General features: G+C 48.2%; 1 protein-coding gene across 7 annotated transcripts in view; it reads right to left on the bottom strand.

Moving 5' to 3' along the window:
* Positions 1-14,838, bottom strand: part of Cfap65 (cilia and flagella associated protein 65) — a 35,063-nt gene that overhangs the window by 18,436 nt on the left and 1,789 nt on the right. For 4 of the 7 annotated variants that reach the window (XM_031368019.1, XM_031368014.1, XM_031368016.1 and 1 more), the window contains 12 exons: positions 13,878-14,052; positions 12,653-12,837; positions 9,761-9,863; positions 8,782-8,948; positions 8,456-8,655; positions 8,062-8,207; positions 7,377-7,599; positions 6,806-7,071; positions 5,755-5,955; positions 5,147-5,521; positions 3,256-3,393; positions 832-1,077 (listed from right to left, as the gene is read on the bottom strand). In XM_031368019.1, coding sequence (XP_031223879.1) covers positions 832-1,077; positions 3,256-3,393; positions 5,147-5,521; positions 5,755-5,955; positions 6,806-7,071; positions 7,377-7,599; positions 8,062-8,207; positions 8,456-8,655; positions 8,782-8,948; positions 9,761-9,863; positions 12,653-12,837; positions 13,878-14,006 — 2,379 coding nt within the window. In that variant the 5' untranslated portion in view covers positions 14,007-14,052. The remainder of the gene's footprint in view (positions 1-831; positions 1,078-3,255; positions 3,394-5,146; positions 5,522-5,754; positions 5,956-6,805; positions 7,072-7,376; positions 7,600-8,061; positions 8,208-8,455; positions 8,656-8,781; positions 8,949-9,760; positions 9,864-12,652; positions 12,838-13,877; positions 14,053-14,838) is intronic. The other 3 variants (XM_031368015.1, XM_031368017.1, XM_031368018.1) reach the window with 1 other exon arrangement.

The raw sequence follows: 14,838 nt of genomic DNA on the forward strand, positions 1-14,838 counted from the left end.
GGGAAGGAGGAAGGAAGGAAGGAAGGAAGGAAGGAAGGAAGGAAGGAAGGAAGGACAATGACATGACTTCTTGGCTCTCCCTCCGTTTTTTAGGAAGCATCTGTGAATATTTTCACACTTGAGAGGAGGCAGCCAAAGCTGTCTTCCAGCTTAGAGATAGCAGCTTCTCTCAAAAGCAGATTAAAAAGAACCCAGAGTTAGGTGTGGTGGAAACTAAGGTAGGTGAGGCAGGAGGATTGCCTTGAGTCCCAGACTAGTCCGGGCTATATAGTGATATATTGTCTTTTTTTGTTGTTTTGTTTTGTTTTTCAAGACAAGAGTTTCCCTGTGTAACCCTTGCTGCTCTGGAACTCACTATGTAGACCAGGCTGGCCTTGAACTCACAGAGATCACCTGCCTCTGTCTTCTGAGTGTGTCATCACTGCCTGGTACGTATGTTGTCTTTAAAACAAAAACAAACATTGAACCCTCAGGGACTGAGAGAGGGTGTGCCAGTTTTTCATGGGGTCAGATATGGGTCTAACCATCCACTCCTGCCCCTGGGCTGGCTGCAAACACCCCTCCACTCCCTTCAGAGAGGAGTCTGGGGCTTTGCAGCTTTTTCCTAGCCCCAAACTCTATGGAACAGACAACTCACTAAGAAGCAGCTGAGTTGTCAGGGATGGAGCCCAGAACTCCCTCCCTAACATTTTTCCTTATCAGAGGAATGTTCCCCACCCTGTCCCACCATCTGTTGGCAGGGACCCTAAAAATGTGGTTTTGAAAAACCAAGTGCCAGATCATGGCCTAAAGACCCAGTAAAGACCCCGTTCCTCTATCTCTGCCTCCTACCTTGAGATACTGGGGATAAAAGTTGAACTTCAGATAGAAAATGTGCTGCTTCCACGAGGTGCCCTTGGGGTATGTGCTGATAAGGAAGACCTGGTGGGCTCCAGGAGCAAGGAGGCCAGAGGAGGGCTTCAGCATGATGTCCGAGCTGCCACTGGGGGCCAGGCTGAAGGTCAACAGCATGGAGCCTTTGTTGACCAAAAACAGACTTCTGTAGGAGGGTTTTCCAGAAGATACTGCTGGGAACGTCTTGGAGTTGGCGAGAATAAAAGGGAAAGGGATCCTTTCTCAGATCCCCATCCCTAGATACACATTTGGGGGCTGCCACGCACACTCGTCTACTCCAGTCACATCCATAATATCAGGGATAAAATCCTGATAAAGGATAAGAGGCAATAAGACTTCAAAAGGAGATCTGTGCCTCCTGGATTTCAGACTAGTCGCTGGTATCCCCTAACTCAGGCGTATTCCAGATTAGTCTTTCCAATCATCAACATGGCCTCATAATTAGGCATAAAGCTACCCCAAGTAATGATTTGTAAATGGTTAAGATTGGGCATTGTCTCCTGGCCGACACAATGTTTCCAACTATCCTAGTTTAATGTTTTAAGTACTAGAGAGTAATTGAAAGGTTTCTCTCACTCTAGCACATTAGCTGAAAGTGTTCGGTCGGGATTCCCCTCTGCCTGCCTCCAGCAAGAACCAGAGAATTAGCATAAGAATACCTCAACAGGGAGGGCTCCACCCCTCTTCCTCCTGTTTCACACCTGGGTGTAGGGGTCGTTTTGCCTACGTGACTTCAGTCTAGCACTAGGACTGGGAGAAGAAGGACTTGGACTCACATGCAGGACTAACACTAGAACTTAGATGGGCTAGGACTCATATTCATGTATCTCTTGCAGTCCCCTGGGCCCAGGCCACTTGGGCCCGGGGAATGCAGCACCAGTTCAGAGGAGACAGCTGCTGCTTTAGACCCAGTATGTTTCAGATAGCCTCAGAGGTACCTCAACTGTTGAGCTGCCAGATTTTTCATTTCTCTTTTACAATGATGGTAAAAGCCTCATGTCATTTTTAAAGAAATACACTCAGATTTTACACCACTCGTGTGTAGTCTGTTTGTCAAAGTCGAATCCCGTGCCCACCTGGCCAGAACCCAACGTAAGAAATCCCGGTCCGTGGCAGGGGGCCACTCATGTTTGGATGATGCTGTCTCCAAAGACAGCCAAGATCTCTGCATACAGCCCAGCTAGCAAAGAATTCCTAGAAATTAAGGGAGGCCACCACCTACCACCAAAGTATACTTCTGCCCCTCCCCCAAAGACCTTCAAACATAGGGATGTGGTGGTTCCAGGTCCCAGGGAAAGTCAGGCCTCTGAAGGTCTGTCCTTGAGGTTAGAGGTGAAGTTAGTGTTTAGCAGTGTCTTCCAGTTACTCTTTAGACAATCAGTCATCCTGGTTCAGAAGTCTGGCCACATTCAGTCTTTCTAGATGATTGCCACGCAGATGTCAGAGGGGGGCCAGCCAGCCACAATATTCCCAGCTTCTAAATACTTCATGGCCATTTTGGATTTGGCCAGAACTAGGCTAAAAACTAAACAGGCTACACAACGCAAGGTCTATAACCTCTAGTCCAAGTTCTCAACCAGGTGTACTAACAAGGTTATGTGAGTCAGTGTAGAAGCAGCACAGGCTGCCATTGGACTGTTAGAAAAGCATCAGGTCACACGGAGGGGAGCTGCCAAGGGGCCAGGGGCATCAGTGCAGACACTCAGAGCACCAGGGAGAGCTTTATTTTAGGAACAGCTGACCTTAGGATAGCTATCAAGACAACATAGACTTGGGATGAGAGAGTAGAAGTGCAGCTGGTGGAGGAGATGGGATTGTGTTAAGCCATGGACTCAAAGTGATACCTTCTCAATAACAAAATAGCTAGTGAAAAAATTGACCATAGAGGCAGAATCTAAGAAGGAAAAGCAGAACGGGATTCTGGGGACTTGGCCCCAGGCCTTGCACTTTTTAGTCCTGTATCATCTTACCTCCCAGGACAGATAGACCTCCAAGGACCTAGGCAAGAGGTCTGGGAGTTCTGATCCTCAGAAGGGTGATGGGGCTCATGCTTTGGGCTAGTTCATCCCCAGTGTCCAGCCCAGGGCTTGGGATCCAGCAGGTGCTCAGTGAGCAAGACAAATGAAGGCACTGAAGAGTATAGGTCCCAGGGGGAGAGGGAAGGGCTAGTACCCAGAATGTAGACTGTTCTTGTGCTGGGAGACACATGATCCAAAACCAAGTTGTTCAATGGCCTAGATCACTGGGGTGCCAGGAAGGACATGGAGATGTGTTACTGAGGCCATTAGAAAGAGAAACAGGGTAGTGCAGGCTGAGGTCCCTCCCTCATCTTGCTCTGGCTATTGTAGGGGCCATGCTCACCTTGGGTGCATCCAGAGAATAATGGGGAATGTGGTGCTCTAAAGCAGGGTAATAGCTGTGGCCTCGAGCCCGAACCTTCAGACACCAGGATGGGACCACCGTGCTGTCCTCTTCTATATTGCTGTAGCACTGAAGGACCTGCAGAGGCCAGCCCATGAGCAAATTCAGAGTGCAGGGACTGACTGACCCTAGAAGACAGTTACCTTGCCCCTCCCTAGCCTGTGCTGTAGGTATCCTATATTGGGCATAAGAAAGGAGGGCTCCAGGGAGACTGCCTAGGACAGACGTGCATAATCCCTTCTGCTGGAGCCTCTGTAGGGAGGAGAGTGGGGTGGGAAGCTAAAGCGAGTCTGTTCAACAGGAATGAACGCAGAACAGTGCTGGCCAATGGAAATATAACGCGAGCCACAGATTCTGGCTGAAAATGCAATTTTAAATGTTTCAGTGGCCACATTCTTTAGAGAGTAAAATTTCAATAATGTATCTTATTTAACTCAATAGTTTCAAACTCCAGTCACTTCGGCATGCAATCACTATAAAGGCTATTAATGAGAATATTTTACGCTATTTCCATGTTCAGCCTTTGAAGTCTGGGTATATTTTATACTCACAGTACTTCTTCTTCTACTTCTATTTCAGGTGTTCACTGGTCACGTATGGCTGGCTGGTGCCTGCCTGCCTTATGGATCAGCACAGGTCTAGAGCCTACAATCTGGTGTGCTCAGAACTGGCCAGCAGAAGTTAGCATCATATTCCTACCTGTCTCCCATAGCCCTGCTAATATATGAGAATGGAACAGTCAAAGATTCTACTTTATCTGGGTTGACATAGTGGCATATACATATACCTTGGTCTACATAGGGAGTTCCAGGCTGGCTGAGGCTACACAGTGAGACCCTGTTAAGAAAGAGAGAGAGAGATAGAGAGAGAGAGAGAGAGAGAGAGAGGAGAACAAGGAAGAAATAAGAGAGAGAAGGAGAGAGAGAGAGAGAGAGAGAACAAGGAAGAAATAAGAGAAGGAGAGAGAGAGAGAGAGAGAGAGAGAGAGAGAGAGAGAGAGAGAGAGAGAGAGAGAGAAAGGAGACTGAGGATATAGTTAAGTTGATAGAGTTCTTGCCATGCATCAAGCCCTGGGTTTGGCTCCCAGTACCAAATTAACTGAGGGTGGTAGTTCATCTCTGCAATTTCAGTACTCAGGAAACGAAGGCATAAAGACCAGGAGTTCAAGGCTGTCCTTGACTATGCAGCAAATTCCAAGGCTAGCCTACACTAGACAAGATCTTCTCTGCAAAAACAAAACAAAACAAAACAAAACAAAAACCCCCACAACCATGCTTTGAGCAAGTTGTGAGTTAGCATATGTAATCTCATATGGGAGGCTGAAGAAGAAAGATTACAAGGAGTTGAGGCCAGCCCTGGCTGTATAGTGAAAGAAACCCTGTCTTGAAAAACAAAACAAAACAAAACAAACAAAACTCAAACCAAACAAAATAGAGAAAGAAAAAAAAAACCCCACAAATTACAAAATAAAAACAATGTCTTTGCTTTGGATACTTTCTTTAAGGACTAGTAGCTAGGGAGCCCTACCTGACACCCTCAGAGAGCCCCTCCCTAGGCATTAAATTTTTCCAAAGTGCTTGATCCTGGCTGTGTTCTTCCCTGAGGGAAGGGAGAGGGAGGGAAACTACACAGAAGTGAGACTCAGAAGGACCAAGTCAGAGCCTGGGAGGATAAAACCAGAAGAGGGCACTGTCCAGCCAAGGAAAAAGACAGAAGCTGCTAGGAGATGGGCCCTATAGCCATGGGTTGTCCTTGTGACTAGACTCTGCCCTTCGGGCTCCAGGGAGGGACTTAGCTTCTTCCATGGTTGTTTCAGTCTGTGTGCACACACCTTATATACGGCGAAGGCTTCTAGCTCCACAGCGTAGAGGCAGTTGGGGGAGGACGGTTGGAAGTGCAGGCGCAGGGCTATGGACTTGAGTGGGGGTACGTCACTAGTGACTGGGGTCACCCAGAAAGGGCAGTCAGATCTGTGAGTCCAGACCACAGTGATCTTGCCCTTGGTATAGTTTCTCAGGCACAAAGGAACAGGGTTGGGGGCCTCAGTCCCAGGACAGGCACCAAAGTCCACATCAATAGGTTCTAGACAGACAGCCGGGGGAAAGATGGCCAGGTCCCTGGTGCCGTCAAAAAAGTACTCCGTCATGGGGGGGATATTGGGGTACTTTTGGTCTGGTAGATCCTCCAGATCCTGCATAGGGAGAGACTGGGACAGGATTCACATGTCATTCTTCTTGCTGCTGGTTTCCTTCTGCTCCCTCCTTTCCAGAAAAGACTTCAAGTGTGCTCCATGCAGGTCATCCCCAGCTACAGTAATGTAGGGCACAGGCCTACTCAGAGTGACCTGCTAGGGAGGGACTGGGATCCTGGAGAGAGGGCAGCAGAGAGAGCACAGAGAGAGCCTCTGTGTGGGGCTGGGAGGGCTGGTACCTCACATACCTCAGGGGGCAGCATGAGGGCCCCGTTCTTATCCCGTTCCAGCTTTTTCTCCTTTAGCATGGCAGCCAGGATGTCAGGAGGGTAGAAGGTCAGGCCCCGAGCCAGGTGTGTTCGGTACCATGTGAGGTGCTGAGGCTTCAGGATGGCTGGCTTGGTGCTGTCTGAATGGCAGGTCCCAATCAGGTCCAGAAACAGTGGGTCCTGTGACATTTGTCCATGCAAGACGGAACCCAGGGTAGGTAGGTGATGAGGCAAGGGGAAGTGGGGGGGGGGGAGGATAGTAGGGAGCAGAGGCTGAAGGATGGCGGTCAGGGCAACATCCTGAGAGGTGCCTGCTGGTTGAGGAGATAGTGGTATCCCAGGGCAAGCCAAGGGGAGAGCAGTCTAGACCTGGAGGTAGGATGCTCAGCTATTGCTTGCTCTTCTCCCACTCCCCATCATTCCTGGGCACTCTCCAGCCAACCAGTGACAACTAGGAGCCTATCAGACCCAGCATTGAGCCCTACCCATGGGTAGAGTGACAGAAAACCTCATCTGTTCTGTCCCTTTTCACTCCAAGGCCTCCCAGAGCTCAGGCTGCACTTGTGAGAACCGGGCAAAGAACCTCTTTCCCCAGGTAGAGGGGTTAAGCCCAGAGCCCAGTTGATGGGGGATCCTAGGCTACATTCCAGCCTCCATTTTGTTACCATGTCCAGGTACTGCACATCACATGCCCACGGGAACTGGGTCCTAGCTTCAGAGGTCTCCCTTCCTGCACATGCCCGAGTGAGGTGTTGTCTAAAGCCTTCCCTTCCCAGCTCACTGACTGGCAACAGAGACATCAGAAGCAGCAGAGCCTATGGCCTGAGGGCAGTTGAGGAGAACTTGGTACACCTACCCGGACCACTGAGCTTTCATGCACCCTGGCAAGGCTCTGCCCCTAAAGTCATGGCAGAGTTTCTAAACGGGCAGATGACCCAGTCAGGTCCCTTAGATGTTCTGCAAAGCCTTGCCTTCATCTCTGAGTCTCAGGGCCTCCTCCCCACATCTTGGTCCCTTCTCCATCACTCACCTGGTGGTGGATGAGACAGGCCACCCTCCGGAAACCAATGATAGGGTGAGTGGGCTGGTAGGCACAGTGCAGGATCATACGGGTCTTGCCTGCCAGGGTTCCAAAGGCAGGCCTGATGCTGAAGACGCTTTCTTGGCAGTCAATGTCAAACTGGAAGTGAGCCCGGCAGTCCGACTGGTTCTCAATCCACAGAGTCTGTTCCGAGCGCTCCCCGAGCTTGACCCAGTTGAAGTTGACACAGTAGTGCTGCAGAACTACATTGGGACCTAGGCAGAGGAGATGGGTCCTTGCAAGAGGGCCTTGCCCTTTGGGTGGGCTGGGGTTGCCAGCCGCAAAAGATATCTCATATGAAGTCCCACAGCTTGGATGGAGTGCTCCCTAGAGTCAGATGGCCAGGTTAGATCCCTGAAAAATTCTTGAGTTCCATCATTACTGTATTGAGAGATGGGATCACCAGGTATCCGCAATTCTTCCCCACAATGGCCACCAGGGGACAGCAGACACCCAGCTCAAGGGAATGACTCCCTAGTGGGATGTTCTGGGGAGCACAACATCCTGGGATGGCCATTACCTCTACAGAAACCAACAACCTGGAGCAGAGTTTGGGTGGCACAGCCAGAAGGTATGATGGAGAAGTAGTCTATGGCTCTGCTGTCCAAGGTCTTAGGGTGAAAGAACAGAGACAGGCATTTCTTCTCCCCTGGGGGCACAATGCCTTGGCTCATGGAACATGAGAAGCTTTGGTCTTTAATCAGTAAGTCTTCAGCCATTTCAATCTTGAAGGGGGCGTTAACCTGTAGAGCCAGGGGTTGGGAGGAGAAAAGGTTCTAGTCACAGATTTGGGCCATCTGTGCATCACACTGAGGAAGCTACGTGAGGGATCAGGGATAGGTGGTGTCCAACTGGCCTCTTCGACTGTCAGGTAACACTAGGAGAAGGGGGCCATGCTTGTGGCCCATCCCAAGGCCGCCCAGAGTTGGGGCATCTTTTATTTCTCCCAAAGGTAGCATGAAAGGTACCCTGAGGCCTGGGATCATGGTGCTCAGTGGGCTACAGGACACATGAACCCAGCCTCCGCTGAGAGGAGAGACAGCTGATGACACATGTGTTCTGTGTTTGTGTCAAGAGTCAGAAACACGCAAGGCTTTGGGTCTGAGGATGGGGAGGAAGAGGGATCTATAAGTATATCCAGCCTTGGGGAGGTCCCTGAACCTTGCCCGTTCCCGCTTGCCTATCCCTTCCCAGTGCATGCACACCGCAGATGGGTTAAGTAGCCTGATTTGCCGCTCTGCCACGGAGCCCACGGAGACATAGCCGAAGTGTAACACTTTCTGGAAACCTTCCTGATCCTGGTCCTCTGCCTGCTTGTGCTTTATGCTCACCAGCAGCTGTGCACATTTGGCTGGGGCAGAGAAGGGGTAATGTGTTGGGGGAGAACCTATCAGGGCCCTTAGAGCCCCAGCTGAACACTCCCTACAAGGCCGTGTATCATGCGTCCCCACTCCAGCCTCCACCCCTGGGAGGGATAGTCTGCAATTTTATAGAAGATCAAGCCTAGGGCAAGGGGCAGGTGGGGACCTGTTGGGGTCGTGCTGAGATCTAAAGCTCAGCAATGGATGAGGAGGGTCTCTGGTGGGAGGGCAGGTTTACCTGCAGCCTGTATGTGGATGCTGTTCTTCTGTTTGCTTCCCTTTCCATACCAGCACAAGGCCTCAACTTCATGGATGACAGCTATGAGGGGCTCAAAGGTCACTTTGATCTTACAACCCAGGCCTGGCTCCAGTAACCCCGTAGTGGGAAGTATCTGAAATGGGCTTGGGACTTCCCAAGTGAAGAAGGTGGGCAGGTCCCTAAGAGTGAGGGGGTAGGTCAGGTCTTGGGGTTCTGCTGGCAGGAGCCTGTCTCCCCTGCTCACTACAGTTCTCCCCCCGGCCCCGCCCAGGGGGCTGCTAATCTCTACTTCAAGGCCTTCTCACCCCACGTTGTTCAGACAGAACCAAGTCTCCACAGTGTCCCCAAGGGCACACATGGGCAGTTGCAGAGATGACGGGCAGACTAGCTTGTAGCAAGGCAAGGTGGCCTTGAGGGTCACACAGAACACCCCCTCTTCTTTTTCAAACCACAGCTGGTCTGTGTATTCCTTCTGCAGGGCAGGAGGCAGAGGAAGAGGCAGTTACCAGTGAGTGGTGTTCAGGTAATAATCAGGGATCGTACATTCTACTCCTGCAAAGCCACCCCTTCAAGGAATCCCTGGCAGGAGAGCTGGGCTGTAACCCACCATGTCAGAACTTCCTGAATGCTTAAATTGTCTTGGCCCCTGAGGGGGGGGAGCCACTTTTGTGGGAAACAAGGAATTCTGAGGAGCCAGTTGCAACAGCATACTCCCGTGATTGCCCTGTGATCGCAGCTGCTCAAGAACCTGAGGCAGGAGGATCCCTTGAGGCTAGAGGTTCCAGGATAACCTTGGTGACATAGTGGGGGTATAGCTCAATGTAATGAGCTTCAAAGACAGGAAGTTTTACAAAAAACATTCTAAGGAACCCTGCAGAGAGTACGTGCCTGATGAATCAAGAGATTTCTGGTGATAAACTACAGCCTTTCTGACCCCGTGCCCAATAGGAAACACCCTTTTATTGAATAAGATCAAGGTCTGAGCCCCTTTGGGGGGTCTTCCTAAGCTGTAGATTTTTAAATTTTTATTTATTTTTGTTTGTTTGATTATTTTTCTAAAACAGGACCTCACTTTGTAGCCTTGCCTACAAACCAGGATGCAACTATGCAGACCAGGATGGCCTTAAACTCAGAGAGAGAGATACCTGCTCCTGCTTCCCAAATGCAGGATGTACAGATGTGTGTGGAAATCCCTGCCATTCAGACATTCCTCCTATTTTGAGGTCTCTGTTCTTTGCCCTTCCCCACATTGCATTGCTGCATTGCTTGTTGGGCAGCCCTTACCGCTTCTAGAGGTCGGAAGACAATGGGGAGTGTGAGCGCTATGCCTGGGCTCAGGAAGATGGGCTGTGGAATGATAGTGAAGAAGAACTTGGTCTTGGGAGGCCTGCAGAGAAGAGCCAGGTGGTGAGCACATCTGAGCCGGGCTCTGAACCACCAGAGGAAGCTGGAAGACTGAAGTCATTCATTAAGGGGTCAGACTGTAAGGGGACCTATGTTTTCCTCCTCCTTGTAATTTTATTTTTTGAGACCAGGTCTCATGTAGCCCAGGCTGGCCTTGAACTCAATATGTAGCCAAATATGACCTCTGACTTCTAATCTGTATCTACCTCCCTAGTGTAGGGATTACAGGCATGTTTCACTATGTCCAGTTTATACAGTGTTGGAGATCTAATACAGGCTTTGTATATACTAGGCAGTCTACCAAATAGGCTATATCCTCAGGTCCTTCCCACCATACACACATGTATGTATACACATATACACATATTCATATACACAGTTTATTTGTTTGCTTGTAGAAAGAGTCTCATATAGCACAGGCTGGCCTCAACCTTGCTATATGAAGCCTTGAACTTTTCCTGATCCTCCAAGCATGTGCCACCATGCCTGGCTTCCTACTTTTCTACTCCTACAGTTATTCACAGCAAGATTTGTGTCTCTGCTGCTGCTGCTGATCATAGAGTGATCTAGGATAAATGATGTTCACAAAGACTGCACCAATGGCCTAGTAAGTGTGGGTGGTACAAACACGCTTACAGAAAATGCAACATACAAAATCAACCCAAGACTCAGTCAATCAACTTTATCATGCCACCCAAAACCATTGAAGAAATGGAAAAGGGTAGGCAAGAATGTTCCCATAAAGAAAACACTAGAACAGGTGGATCACAGTAAATACTGCCTAGCATTGGAGGAAAGACATTCCAGTCTTTCCTCTTCGGGAAAATACAAAAACACTTCCTAATTTTGTCTTTGAAACAACAACACATCATTACCAAAACGTAACAGAGGCAGAACAGAACTAGACTAAACTTAGAAACAAATATTAGGAGGAGGAAGGGAGGAAGGAGGAGGGAGGGAGGGAGGATGGAAGGATGGAAGGATGCAAGAAAGGAAGATAGGAAGGGAGGGAGGGAGGGAGGAGGAGGAGGAAGGGAGGAAAGATGGAAGAAAGGAAGGAAGGAAGGGAGGGAAGGAGGAGGGGGAAGAAGGGAGGAAGGAAGGAAGGATGGAAGAAAGGAAGGAAGGTAGGAAGGGAGGGAGGGAGGGAGGAAGAGGAGAAAGGGAGGAAGGATGGAAGAAAGGAAGGAAGGAAGGAAGGGTGGAAGGGAGGGAAGGAGGAGGAGGAGGAGGAGGAGGAGGAGGAAGAAGAAGAAGAAGAAGAAGAAGAAGAAGAAGAAGAAGAAGAAGAAGAAGAAGAAGAAGAAGAAGAAGTTAGAGAAAGAACATAACAATGTTGGAGTTATCCTGATATTCATGATTAGTTTAGTGCAGAGAATCAGTTGATATAATTTACCATATGAACAAAATGGTAAAAGATAAAACAAATGATACCTCAATTCAAAAACATTAGGAGCTGGAGAGACAACTCACTAGTTGGGGTCACTTGCTGCTCCTTCAGAGGAGCCAAGTTTGGTTCCTAGCACCCACACGGCAGCTCACAACTGCCTGTAACTTCAGCTCTAGAAGATACAGCCACCCCTTTCTGGCCTCAAGGTCACCCACATGCATATGCATGTATACACGTGCAGGCGTGCATACATATGCAGATAAATAAAAATAACTTAAAAAACTTTTTCAAAATATTAGAAAACCTAGCCAGTTGTGGTGGTTCATATTTGTAATTCCAACACCTGGGAGTCTGAAGCAAGAGGATTGCCACAAGTTCGAGGCCAGCCTGGTCTATAAAGTGAGTTCTTGGACAGGCAGGCCTATATTATAAGATCCTATCTCAAAAGAAACAATAAGTCAATAACCTTCAAAAAAACTATCAACCAACAAATGATGAAAACAACTTTAAAGCACATCACATATAGTCGGGCACAGTAACACATACCTATAATGCCATCACTTGAGAACCAGATGTAGGAGGACTGTAACGTGTAATTTCCCAAGTTCATTCATGTGTTCAGCCAAATCCCAGTGTCACACACCAAAATTGGCTGTATGTGTATTGAGCTAATTTTAGGTTTTTGTGAAAATTCAAAGGGATAAGAATGACAGGTAACCTTGGGAAGATTATAAGACCAAATATCAAGTTTACTGCAAATTCGACCAATTAACCACTGGATTCTACTGGTAGCACAGATCGTATCCCAGCTAGAGAGCTACACAGTTCGGGAGTCAGTCCCAGTATCATAGGGGAGACCATCAACTGGAGGGCACCAGTGCCAATAATGGTGCAAAGAAAACTGCACTTTCAGTTGAGGAAATATATCATCAAACCATTCACAAAAAGCAATTACATATAGATTAAAGAACATTTTGAAAGAGTCTTTAGAAAAATAAGAATACTAGAGGTGTTCTACAGAGAGATGGATTGCATTTAAAAAGAAAAGATTACAAAAAGCAAATCATATTCTTTTCTTTAAAGTTTGTAAGGTAAATTGGACTGGATGGTTTAAAGATGCCAACACACGTGGCAAATTCATTTGGGAAAAGCAAAAAAGTCATTAGAACAGGAGGCAGGATAGTTGTTCTCTGCAAGTGGGAAGGTCCCACGGTGTGGGCTCCAGTAAGTTGTTATTTCTAGGGTTCTTCACACTGCACATGTTTTGAATGTTCTTCTGACTTGGTGACCTTTTAAAGGTGGTTTTGTCCTCTTTTTAAGAAGAACCCACTGTGGAAGCTTGAGGGTTCAGGTGCTAGGTCCCTGCTCCCTCATTCTGATACCTGTACTTTATCTTCTGGGTTTTCAAAGAGAGGTTTTTCAGAATCAGGGTCCTTGTTGTTTCCTTTCCCAGCTCCCAGCCTTTCCAGTGCAGCACCTCAGCGACCTCAATGCCCCAGATCACCCTCTTCTTCACATCATTTTGCCGCTTTATGAAGCATATTTTCCTGGTCAGGGGATCTACAAGCTGTTCAGGTGGCATAAAAGGAGAAGAAGCCGAGACTCAGGAAACAAATGAGGATCTCCCAGCTCCACCCTGCTTTTAGCACTTAAGGAATGATGATGTCCCTCACCCTTGGGCATGGCATTGCAGGATATATGATTACAATGTGAACCCCAAAATTGTGTTGTTTACTGGACAAACCTGTTTCTAGTTGTGGTGAGGCTCAGCCTTAGCACACACCTTTAATCCCTCTGGCTAGAATACAGACTCACCCTTAGTACACATCTTTAATCCCAAACAATGAAGGTAAAGTTTGTAGAAGGAAGCACCCATGTTTAAAAGTGATGTCAAATTCAGTGGCAGGCAAAGCGACAAATCAGAGAAATATTTGACAGACTAGGATATGCCCAACTCTCATGAGGAGAGAGGAAAGAGAAGCCCCCTGAGGGACAGTTGGGGCAGTTTTATCAGGACAGTTATAGAGAGACAGGTTGCAGAGAGAAAATAAGCTAGACACAGGCGAGGACAGAATGAGCCAGGGAATGAGAAGGAGCCAGAAGTTTAGAACATATTGCTAGAGTTAGTTTGAGGTCAAGCAGAGCAAGTCAGGAGAAGCCGAAAGAATCCAGTTTGAATCAGTGAGTGTTGAGAGGAGTTTGAGTCAAAACAGCTGAGTTGAACCAGCCAGCCAGAGATCAGAAAGAACATGAAAAAAGGGTGAGTTTATTCAGCAGCAAGCCTCAGAGACTGAAAACATTCTAGGCTTAGGTAAGATTGTACGGAGGCTAGAAGCTTCCGGGACTAGGCCCAGGTTAGCAGACGGAGGCAGTAAGCCTCTGAGATGACAATTACATTAGGCAAATCAAAATTACTTTTACAACACTATAAACTAGTTCCCAGCACCCCATGTACTCAAGTCTGCCCCGGGCTCCATCTAGGGAGGGTGAGTGCCAGAGTGTATACAGGAAAGTCAGTCCCCCCACCCCAGATTTCACCCTATTGAACTGTGACCATGCCCCTACTTGGTCGTCACACATGATCCACCACCCCAGCCACACCCTCACCTGGGTAGTGACACTGCTACTTCCCAGTGTGCTGGCACTCAGGCACGACTCCTCATTCATAGTGTTCATGGTACATTCTCCGCTCTCCCTGGTCCTCAGGATATGGCATTGGTTTGCCTGGACCTGCATCTAGCAAAGCCAAAAATTCCTACCAAATCCATAGATGAGTCTGGAGCTGAGAGAGGAGTAGAGGGGGAAGTGGAAAAGACAGGTGGTAGAGGAGACTCGGCATAGTTGAGATGGAGGAGAAGTTTGCTCTTTATTTTGACAAGTGCTGTCACTATGAGGTGGCACTATGAGGTGGCTCCATGAGCCACGAGGCCCAGAGTTTTGCTCAGTGGCCTAAAGTACCACACGGAGGAGGGGGTTTTGGAGTAAGGCTTGTGTAGCCCTTTTCTTCCATGTTGACACATGTTTTAGTTCGCTTTCTGTTGCTGTAACAGATACTATGACCAAAAGCAACTTGGAAGAGCAAAGGGCTAATGTTATCTTACAACCCTCAGGAAAGTCAGGGCAAGAATTCAAGATAGGAACCTGGAGGCAGGAATAATAGAGGGACACTACTTAGTGGCATGTTCTCCGAGGTTTGCTCAGCTTGCTAGTTTGTTTGTTTGTTTAAAGATTTATTTATTTCTTTATTTATTACAAGTAAGTACACTGGTAGCTGTCTTCAGACACTCCAGAAGAGGGCGTCAGATCTCATTGTGGATGGCTGTGAGCCACCATGTGGTTGCTGGGTTTTGAACTCAGGCCCTTCAGAAGAGCAGTCGGTGCTCTTAACTGATGAGCCATCTCACCAGCCCTGTTTGTTTGTTTTTTTAGACATAGCCTCAGTATATAGCTTTGGCTAGTTAGGAACTTGCTATGTGGACCAGGCTGGACTTGAACTCTCAGAGATCTGATTGCTTCTGCCTCCCAAGTGCTAGGATTAAGGGAATGCGCCACCATACCCAGCAGTGCA

This window comes from Mastomys coucha, unplaced genomic scaffold (genome assembly GCF_008632895.1).
Source record: "Mastomys coucha isolate ucsf_1 unplaced genomic scaffold, UCSF_Mcou_1 pScaffold14, whole genome shotgun sequence".
Classification (NCBI taxonomy): Eukaryota; Metazoa; Chordata; class Mammalia; order Rodentia; family Muridae; genus Mastomys; species Mastomys coucha.